The sequence below is a fragment of the Nicotiana attenuata genome, unplaced genomic scaffold, assembly GCF_001879085.1.
Source record: "Nicotiana attenuata strain UT unplaced genomic scaffold, NIATTr2, whole genome shotgun sequence".
Lineage (NCBI taxonomy): Eukaryota > Viridiplantae > Streptophyta > Magnoliopsida > Solanales > Solanaceae > Nicotiana > Nicotiana attenuata.
In genome coordinates this window covers 551,736-562,868 of record NW_017670526.1, presented here as the reverse complement: position 1 = coordinate 562,868, position 11,133 = coordinate 551,736, and the positions used below count along the sequence as shown (strand labels likewise).

The 11,133-nt window shown below is 35.2% G+C and overlaps 1 protein-coding gene across 6 annotated transcripts; it reads right to left on the bottom strand.

The window, feature by feature from the left end:
• Positions 1–886: 886 nt before the first annotated feature.
• On the bottom strand, positions 887–8,810 carry LOC109240572 (ERAD-associated E3 ubiquitin-protein ligase HRD1B-like). Of its 6 annotated transcripts, none has more exons than XR_002070103.1 (9): positions 8,677–8,795; positions 7,480–8,342; positions 6,596–6,772; positions 6,290–6,439; positions 6,013–6,203; positions 2,975–3,128; positions 2,125–2,230; positions 1,422–1,695; positions 887–1,104 (listed from the first exon to the last, which is right to left on the bottom strand). XR_002070103.1 is itself a non-coding variant. In XM_019407225.1 (8 exons), the coding sequence occupies exons 2-8, from the start codon at positions 8,010–8,012 to the stop codon at positions 1,555–1,557; spliced, it is 1,452 nt and encodes a 483-aa protein (XP_019262770.1). In that variant the 5' UTR covers positions 8,013–8,083; positions 8,677–8,810; the 3' UTR covers positions 889–1,554. The 6 variants fall into 6 exon arrangements, 4 of the variants coding, with proteins under 4 accessions (XP_019262770.1, XP_019262769.1, XP_019262771.1 ...); XR_002070104.1 differs by lacking the exon at positions 887–1,104 and adding an exon at positions 1,779–2,007 and having other exon boundaries at positions 1,605–1,695; positions 8,677–8,796; XM_019407225.1 differs by having other exon boundaries at positions 889–1,695; positions 7,480–8,083; positions 8,677–8,810.
• Positions 8,811–11,133: the final 2,323 nt, after the last annotated feature.

Here is an 11,133-nt window from a genome sequence, read left to right as displayed (position 1 = left end):
AAGATTGGAGGTGATTTGGACTGATTTTGTATCAAAATTCGTAATTAAATCGAGTTCAAAAAAATCTTCTGCGCACATGTATCTAACATGTATCATGCATGTATCTCACACACAGGTATACATGGATATACATGTGATACACAATTGATACAAATATGATACATATGTGATACATAAATACACAGTGTGATACACATATCATTTTTTTTTCATGTTCAGCTTTTAATTCGAATTTTCAATTGAAACCACCTCAAAACTTCACCAAATCATCCCAAAACTGAGATTCAAGCTCCTTAAGTTGTGCCAATCTATTCTAATAACACTCACTCAAAACAAAGCAAAAATTTGATATTTTTTTGCTACAAATAGCTAATTGGGTAATTTGGCTCATATTAGTAATATTTTATCAATTGGCCAATTTTTATAATGAGCTACTTATAAATAGACATAGCTCGTAATTTCCCTTATTAATCCAATTGAAAATTTTAATCAATAGACAGTTGTACAAAACTGCCATTTTCTTAGAATTAGTTATCACTTAAATTGTTCTCGAGCAACTTGGGCATTTGAATGGTAAGTTTGGTAACAAAATTGCCGATCAAAGAACCCGAAATCTATAAGAGGAAAACGAAGGCATTGTATTATCAACAAAAAAAAAATTAATGAAATATACATATAGATATAGATATATAGTAACTGCGTCTACAGGGAACTTGTTGGGAAGCAATGGGACCAGAATTATTATTGCATAGAAAATATCCATTAAACCTATATATAACCACATTCAACAAGTTGACTGCAATAAAACCGAGTTGGGAACAAGCTGGAGGAATCACCAACTTATACATTATTCCGACAAATAAGATATCTGAATCTGCAGACCAAATGAGAGAGAACCATTTGCTTTCTCAAAAAATGAGTTTGTGCCAATTTCCCTTACATATCTTTGACCAAATATCATACTTACTGCATCTCTATGAGAAAATACACCACTACTTCCACCAGTAAACAATAATTATTTCCTCGCAACAAGTCAATGCCCTGTACATATAACACCTATTCCTGGTGCTGAAATAAGGAGGCCAATTCAAGAACCTGTCTGACCTGTAAGGCAGTTTTGGTTTGAAGTTGCCATTTATGATAAAGATAGCACAATGGAAGTTTGCTGTAGCCTGTATGTTATGAGTTTAAGGATGAACAAATATTGTTATTGCGCATTTGATACTGATAATTTCAGTTTTCCTGATCTTGTGCTAAAATATAAACATTCTTGTCATACCTGTTTACCTAGTTTGCTAATGGACCAAATTCAGTTAAATGAACTGATGTGTACCTAAGTGAAGTGGAGACTCTACAGGGATGCATGAATTGGAGATCCTCTAGAACCAAATACATCACAAGACAGAAATCATCTCTCTTACCAGCAATATAACTATTTCCAGATCGCTAGAGAAAACACAACTGACAGATCCTCTAACAAATAGCATTGTTCAGCTGCCATTCTAACTGAATGTCCACAATTCAACCTGCACTTTATATACAGATGATCAAGCCTTAAATATCTGCACCTTCAGCCTGTCCTTTTTGAGCACTCTCAAACGAAATTGCTTTTCCCTTGCCATCTGAAGCTCCTACAGCAGCAGCTGCTTTCTGCGTCTTTGAACTCTGTAGAAGCATGAGCTGGCTTCGCAGAACCTGGATTCACAAATGAAGTTTCCTTACATATATGATATAATAACATTGCTTTCTGTGAAAGATCGAATAAGAAAAAAGTTTACCAGAAAAAGAACGGCTAAGAAGAAACAATCTTAAAAATGAGACTCTAATCCGCTACAATGTGACCTTATACAGGCTGAAGCTATACATCAATTTCATTTCTGATCAAGAAGTCTATACATCAAATTTCTTTTTTGATCAACAAGGCTATACATCAATTTCCAGCGCTCTATGGTCCATGCTTATCTCAACAAGGCTATACATCATTCCACAGAGAATATTGAACTACACCTAGAAATTATCTCAAAAATGATTAGTGCATATAGAAATTAGCAATCCATCTGAGAGTAATAGGAGCACGATATCACAAACATAAAAGAGAGAAACCAATCAACCAGACTTCCTTACCTCAATCTGCTGCTGTAAGAATATCCTATGGGCCTCCAGCTGAGTATCTGAAGTACTAAGGTTGTTCCAAGAACTATCTCCAAAAGGCATGTTAGCACCAACATAGCTGAGTATTGAGAACATTAATTAGAGTTCTTTCACTATGTTTATAAGAACTAAGAAATTTACTAGGATACTAAAAAAAAGAGAACCATCCCCTCGTCAACTGACAAAAAAAGAGAGAGAAAAAGAGGGGGGGGGGGGGGTTTGGATGGTACACTTTCAAAAACTAGAAGTGGTAACCACCACGCTGCATCTACCACCAGTTCACACCACATGATCAAGGAAATACATATTGGAAGTCATTTCTCATGCCAGTTATGGACAATTTAATTAGCATTCACCTGCTATAAAGTCAAGGGTTCCATGACAAGACAAATCTCCAATGAAACTCATTGAATATAAAGCAGACCCACAACATGACAAGTGCTTATGTGAATATCTTCAAAGGGATGCGAATGACATACATTAAATGACAACTCATGATTCCCTTCTCCCTTCATTTCAAATGGACCGCGTGCTTTTGAATTTGCAGAGAGTTTTATTCTTTAATGTTAATCAAGAAAACAAGTGGAGCTAAACGAGATTACCGATTGGAAAAAATGGGGACCAACAGTTACTTTGATTTGTTTAGAAATAGAAAGGAGACCATGTTCCATCGAAAACATGGAGAAGTGTCAATGTAACTATGCTTATCAAGGAAGATAGTCAGGTAGGTTTCACCATTTACATGCACTCCTGAGGGAAAGGTCTCATAAATATGCAAAGAAAATGAGCAATAAAATGTAGACACAGAAGAGATAATTAATACCAGGGTAGAATCTGTGCAGAAGGATAAACAATGGACTTCTCATAAATTGCAGCAGCAGCAGCTGCAGCTTGGAGTCTAGCCTGGTGCTGGCTAACATGGCTGTTTGTCCTGGGATCTGCTTGCGAACCTTGAGGTGTAAAACTTGTTCCTGGGCCCATTAGAGATACCGGAGTGTTTAGTGAACAGATACCAGAACATTCATCACTTTGTACAAAGAAATACCCAAGTTTCCAATAGCTATAGATGAGTTTCTATAAGCACTACATCTTTTAAGAAAAGAAATAACAGATGACAATCAACAAGTAGGGACACAATTATTTAGTGTGCACCAAAAGAACTATTCCTTTTAACATATAAAACAATTTATTCCACTACAATCATGTTATCTTCACTTATAATCAACATACTTCAGCTGAAGTTTAATGCTCAAAACATCTTATCATACTATATTTTAAGCATGAAGCCCCAAAGTGAAAAGTCAAAAGACTAAAATAACCTTTAGATATTGAAAGATTCTTTTGCCCTTGAAGTAAGTATTATTTCAAAATATTTTGATAAAAAATGTAAATACACATTTAACAAAAATAACAAAAAAGAAAAAGTTCGATAAAGATAACAAAAAATAAACTAAAATAGGAGGTATGCAAAATGTAGGTCCGTTCAGATGACCAAAAACGTGAACCTATTCAGCTGGCCATCTATATTAATGAGGCCTTTGAAGGTGTATTAAAGCTCAAGAGTGAAACATCCAACTAGTAAGAACAAAAGAGTCAACCGTCACCCTTCAGTGCGTTAGTCCTTCAAAATTAGTATACAAATACGTTAAAAAGTATTTCGTAGGAGTAAATAATAATGATTGGTAAATTTCCCCAACCTTTGAACTTTCAGGTGACCCATTTTGGCTATTAATTTGTTCGAGTTATACCTTTGGCTCTTCTAAAAGCTCATGTTTCAATAATATTTTTCAACATACTTCTCTATGCTTACTTAATGTTGTGATCATTACCATTGCTTGCCTTTTAGCCTAGAGAAATGTTTCCTTCGTACTAAGTCTACAAGACATTGTAGATCCTCTGTCATGTTTCAATTTTATCTTTTTATGCCTGCTAAATTGCTAGAGCATTACATATGAAAGATGACAATCTTATATCCTCTGAGCATATTGTATCGAGGCTCTTATTTTTCCTGTATTATTTTGAGTTTTTGGAGATTCAGAGATGTCTAGAGTCTAGACTGATCTTTTTTCTTTCAGTTGTTGTATCTTCTACTTTTACTTAGTTTGTTCTATGTGTTGCATGGAACCCCATAATTTTTTCTTATTTTCTCATTTTAGTCAGATGGCGGACATGCATCTTCGCTTCCTTTCAGTTATTTCTTTTGCATCAAACCAATTATCGGTATCAAATCTCAATAACCATAAGAATATACTCATGCTCAAGGACCTCTAAAAAGTTTCAGCCAGTTGAAACTTGAAAGCCATATCACGCGATTCACTAAGTAGAATGCAGCCACATCTTAAGAATGCATGGTTTGGCCCAGTTTCAGCAAGGGTTGTTGGGGTTGCCGCCGTAGATTGATGGTTCTCTTTGAAACTTAATAGCAGCTATATACACAAAAGCGTCAATCTGAGGACTTCTGGAAGTTACGGTTTCTTCCTGAATTAGTTATACAGAATTAACATTCATCATCTTTGGGAAATTAAATTTTTTCCTTAAATTTTATTTTGTAACTCACACACAATTTTCATATGGTTCTCAAAAAATTTGTATTCATTGATAAAAGGTGCACGCACAACGTGTGTGCCCAGAAACTAGTAAGCGCGTTGACCATAAACTAGTTACAAGGAAATGGGTAATTTAAACTCGATTCTACTATAGCAAAAAGCCATGTTGAGCAACATTTTAGAAAATTAAGCATCAATTTCCAGGTGTCATTCCAACTTAGAGCCCGTTTGGATGGGCTTAAAAGCTGGTCAAATGACTTCTAGAAGTGTTTGGCAACTACACAAATGACTTAAAAAAAGCTAAAATCTGCTTTAAAAAAGCCAAAATCAACAAGTTGGGTAAACCCAACTTTTTCGAAATTGGCTTAAAAGCCATATTGCTTTGACCAAGTATATTACATTATTATCCCTTATAATTTTTCTTAATCCCGAAATTACCCCTGAGTACAAACCTACTAACCTGCAGTATTTTTTTTCTTTTCTCCATTAGCAGCCTATGCTTTCTTCTTCGTCTTTTTGGCGTTCCTTTCCTTTCAGCAAAATTGTTTTCCTTCCCTTTCGTTTTCCTTTCCTTTCTTTCCGCAAAAATTTTTCTTGGATCTTGCAACCAAATCTTTGTGTTTTGGTCATACCCAAAACCTTAATTTGCTGAAAAACATCAAACTCCAAGAAATTGACTCTAAAACATTTAAAACCCCAAAAAAAAATTGATTCAAGAAAGCATTTTTTTGGGGTTCTTGAACTGTTTTTCTTGGTAAAACATTTCTGGGTATTTACTGAATTGGTTCAAAGATATTATCTTTAATCAAGAAATCAACTTTTTTTGTGATTAAGTTGCAGCGGGGGTAGCTATGAATTTTAGAAACATGGAGGAATTTTGGCCTTTTAACATGAACCAACACTCAAAACTAGCAACAAAGCGTTGGCATTTTGTGGGCACGCTTTGCAGGGAATGTTCCTGCAACATTTGGACACCCTTTTTGGTCTTTGTTATGTGATTTCAAAATGATTGGTTTAACGCTCGCCGGCCACCTCTATTGTTGTTTGATCCATGCCAACTTTAAGGATAGTTCAGTCATTTTAATAAGAAAAAGTGTTTACCGGCACTTGTTTACCAAACACTTCATCAGTTTTTTTTTAGGTTTCAGCACTTTTATCCAAACACGTAACTGCTTATTTATAAAATAAGTTCCAGCACTTATAAAGTGCTTTTAAGCACTTAATTTAAAAGTCACTTTTTTTAAGTCAATCCAAACGGGCCCTTACTTATTACAGTTGATACACAATATAAAGAATGGAAAATTATAGGTGATACCTTGCTGAGCATATCGAGATCGTGCAACATTCGTCCCATTTTCAGGTGGTACAACAAGGGCTCTGCATGTAGGACATGTGTGCTGACGTTCTAGCCATGACCGGAGGCAATTAACATGAAAGAGATGTCCACAAACAAGTTTCTTGGCAGTGATCATCTCCTCACGACAGATGATACAGATGGTATCACCTCTGCAAGAGCATTAAATGTAACCATAACGATGAAGAAAGTGATGAAGAAACCATATGAACCAAGAATCCAATAGTGAGCAACTTACCCATTGAGCTCTTCCGGTGTAGCATCTGGAAAACGATCATTCATATTTGAAGTGATTTTTCGATAGCGTATGTAATCAGCAACTCGACTCTTGAAGTTGCGGAATGTCTCATAAAGTTCCCGAATCAAGTGCAGAGGCACACCATAATTGCTGAAAGTTCAGGAAAATAAATAAATAAACAAAGACAACGGGAAGAAAAAGATCTTTTCCTCTATTTTGGACACTCTCCTTAGACTAATCAATATCAGGAGGAAGAAAGGAGGAGGAGGAGTAGAAGAAAATAAAATAAAATAAAATTTCACTTACACGAAAATCATGAGGAAGAAGCACATGTACATAGTCAAGTGGAGCAAGTCCCGAATAAGCTCCAAGTAGAAAGTATATACGGCCTTCCTTTCCCATTGTCCTTCCATAAGCATGTCACATACATGGAATACATATTTCACAAATGTTGCAACAGTTGTTGTAGTGAGTATCATGTACCTGAGAGACAATGACAAAAAGGTAAAAGGTTAAAATTTCATTTAGGAGCTGGATATGGGACACAGATAATTAATATGATCAAACTGTACTTGGTAAAACGATAGCAGCTATATGGTCAAACTGCACTTGGTGGCCAGATTTACTAACGTGATTCCAGCATACATCAGGTAGAAAAATCATTTCAAAGTAAGCACACCTGTGAAAGGTCCTCGTGATGGATCTTCTATTGTCACCATAAAAGGTAAATATGCACAAAAGCCATGATGAATGAGCCAAGAATGACAATTGATTAGCATTAATGATTAACACAGTTCTGAAATGATACCAGCTTTAATGGTAAATTTCAAAGCATCTATGTCTAGTTTGAATATAAACAACGAAAGAACTGCATCAAAAAGATAAACAGCATTTGCAGGTGCAAAGATCCAACACCCTCCCTTTGCCAGACCCAATACAAAGCAAATTATCTTTGTAAAGTGTCATATATCCCCATGCCCCAAGCCCAACTAAGTGTTTACTTAAGGCAAAGGCATGAATTGTATAACTCAATCTAATGGTATCCAGTCTAATGAAGCGCTACTCCGACCCCTGGCATGTATCTAAAAAGTGTCCAAAAGCACAACTAGACTAGCAGTAGAACTTTAAAAATCATAGCACATATTCAGACAGAAAAAAGACTAGAAATGAATTAGAACAACATGACTTACTCAAATGCAAAGAAGAGAGAAACAGAAGCCTGTCTTGTCTGTATCAAATGGTTCATGTAGTTGTACAAAAAGATACTATCAATGAGGAGGAGGAAGCCCATCAAAGAGACTATCCGAATGTGGGACAACTTAGTAACCGCTGGAGTTGTTTCAATATACTCAACCCGTTTCTGAGCCAACCAATGCAAAGACTTGATAAACAATAGTCTGGTAACCATGGCAAGAAACATCACAGAGAAGTCTTGCCGGAAAATAGTAATTGCAAAAAGTATTTCCATGAGTTCCCGCCATGATTGTTCATTTAGCCTCTCCACCTCTACCTCCCGAAGAGTACCAAGGAAAACTTTCTTGGTCAGCTGCCATAAAAAGCACATAATGGCGAGACCCATGTTGAGGAGAAGCACCAGACTGATCTTAGATGTCGATAAATAAACCATTGCTGGGTAAAACTGGCCTCTACTGCTAAAGGCATGATAAATAGCAGCTAGTGTAGCTATTACACTAAGCCCGGCATAAGTTTGTAGTCTCATCATTTTTTCTTAACCCTGTCACACAAACAGCCGACCCCAACTTTATTTGGGACTAAGGCCTAATTATTGTTGTCCTGTCACACAAATACTATTTTGTCAACTAACAAGCTTTCAAGATGGATACAATCTTATTACTTTCTTTATCTTTAATATCATAGACCCAGGCGCTGTGCTAGCATTGTGGGTAAACCCAGTAGCTTTGGTTCAAACCCTGACTGTGTCTTGAAAAATTCATTAATTAGTTATAAATTAATAATTTAGAACTCAGTAACTTAAAAGGTTTAGAATGTTGAACTCATAAGCTTGAAATTCTAGCTCCGCCTCTGCATAGACCTATAAACAAGCATGAATGTCAATAGATAGCCTTCAACATATATACACGCGTAAAACCTTATCAGTCTGATCATTATTACTGGTGATCTTCGTTTTCTATAACCAGAACCTGAATAAAGTTGATATCGTTGAATGAGTTCTACCAGATTTAAATTCAAATGTAGAGTTTTCTAAATCGTAATTTAGGACCTAATGAGAAACAAATTCACAACTTAGGAACACATGAGAATAACTTGAAAATTATAGATTACTACTACAGAGTTTTAGAAGACAGGTAAAGATGATGAATTAATCTATAAAATAAATCTTCGTGTTTATGTCAAGTAAAATTTACCTGTTAAGTTGCCTTATCTTCCTGAAGATTGTAAATTGTTTCTATTGGTATTTATAAGATAGATATGATTAATTAGCGATTTCAATTTTTGATAGCCATAGCAGGGGAGTGGGAGGAGGAGCAAGGAGTTTTATGTGCTCTGTGCGTCATTGTGTAAGAACTACCCAATTGGTCATTGCCACGTATGTGCAAAAAAATAGTTTGTCTCACACTAGACTTTTTGTGATTTACGACATTACAGGTCCTCCCTTATTTTAATTATTTTATAATAATTTTTCGAATACATTTATTTTTAACCCCTAAAAGAGTGTGAAGTGATTGATTTGTCCTCTTTAATACACTCTTTTCGTTATCTAATCTTTGAGTACACGCGTTGCACGTGTTTATCTATAATAATAATTTTTTTTAAAATAACATGAATAATATTCAAAATATGTGTGCGTTATAAAATAAAACTTATTGAAAATTGTAAGTTCTTAAAACTGATAAACGTTAATCATTTTTAGGGGTTCCGGTAGAGTGGTTCTTATTTCAGTTTGTTCCGATACTTGTTTTATTATACAAAAATATTATATAAGCGGACTCTGATTGAAATATAAAAAGATCTCCAAGCTTTACATCCATTTGGATACGTTCATTGCACACATACATATTTCATGTTAATTATTATAAAAATGATGCATGATATTTTATTAAAACATTATTTTCCCACGTGTTATTCAATTTATGAGAGTGTTAAAACTTGTACCTTTATCCTATAAATGCAGTTGTATCACATAAGGCATCCAAATTCGACAAATACGTACAAACAATCCTTAAAAAAATTAATTTGATTGTATCTTATTCTGCCTAATAATTTCTTTCTAAATTACTTCATCTATGCATGATGATTACATATTTTGGAGACAATTTTGGAGGAGATATTCACTACTACTTTGTGGGTAAGTAATTTCTACTTATATTTGATTATATATCTTAATTTTTCATGGATTTACACACCTTAATCATGGAATTTATTAATGAAATTTGGGGTTTTTGACTACACTTTAAGAGAGTATATTTTGGGAATTTGAGTATTGATTTGGACTTAGTTTTGAAATTTAATTACATATTTGGACTCGGCAAATTATGATCATCGATATTTGCTATTGGTCGAGCACACAAGCCCGAGTTGACTTTTTGAGAATTCTTCAAAGACCAAAACTTATGGATTGGGATCGCTTCCTATAGCATTGTTTGACTTCCTTGGTTGATGTTTGGCTTTGATTTGTGAGATTGGAGGGTTAGAGCGAGGTTTCTACGCGATTTGAGGTTGAGGACTAGCTCGAACGAGGTAAGTATCTTGCCTAATCTTGTTGAGGGAATAACCCTTAGGAAATGACCTTATTTGTCTAATCGGAATATGCGATAAGCGACGTATATGCGAGGTGACAAGCGTGTATACCGGTGCTATGTATGATTCATGACGGAACAGTCTTTAGGATATACCATGCCTTGTTTTGGATATTGTGATTCATGTTGTCATGCTTATTATGTTTGAACGATCGTGTGAACCTCTTGAATCATGCTAGAGATCATGTGTAGGTGTTGATTCTTTGTTTGAACACGATATTCGTTGTTGTATGGCGTACTCGCCTAACCTGAGCTGTAATTGTATATTTCGCACATGCATACACTTTAGCATGTTATTTATCAATCCACGAGTACATGATTTGATATTCATTAATTTGTATACATGTATTCTTGTATATGCTTTCCATGTGATGGACTGGATTGGCAGTGCGTAGGTGGTCCGTGCGGGTTGAGTTATTATGGCACGTGAGTTTTCTATGTGGTAGTTATGATTATGGCACGTGAGTGGTCCGTGCAGTGTGTGAATAATGATCCACCCCCCTAGGGTCATTCTCTCATGATTCTCCTTGATGACGTACATGCCGATTATGGAAAACTGATCACTGGTGTATCTTCTCTATATGCAGACTCCTTGAAAGTATACATGATTTTTACTATGTATCTTCTCTATATGATAGTTCCGGAATGTATACATACCTTTTATTCATAGCTAATCTATATGCCACATAATTTAAGATTCATTCGAAATACATATCTTCTCTGTATATCAATCTGTGTAACTTGACTTACTCATTCAAGCATATCGTCTCTATATGGAACAGTAGTTGAATTGGTGATACTTCATGCCTATGATCTCTATATGCAATTGTTGATGATCTAATAAAGCTGCGCGGATATCTTCCCTATATGCTGAGTTGTTAAACTGGTACGATACTTGTGCATATCTTCTCTATATGCAATTACTGACGTGTTATCTGATAGCAAATGCGTACCTTCTCTATATGTTGAACTGTTAGTTTATTAAAATGCTTGTGCATATGTTCTCTATGTACATTGATAGCCTTATCCGAACTTCAAGGTTATATTTCGATACTGTTGTGTGTG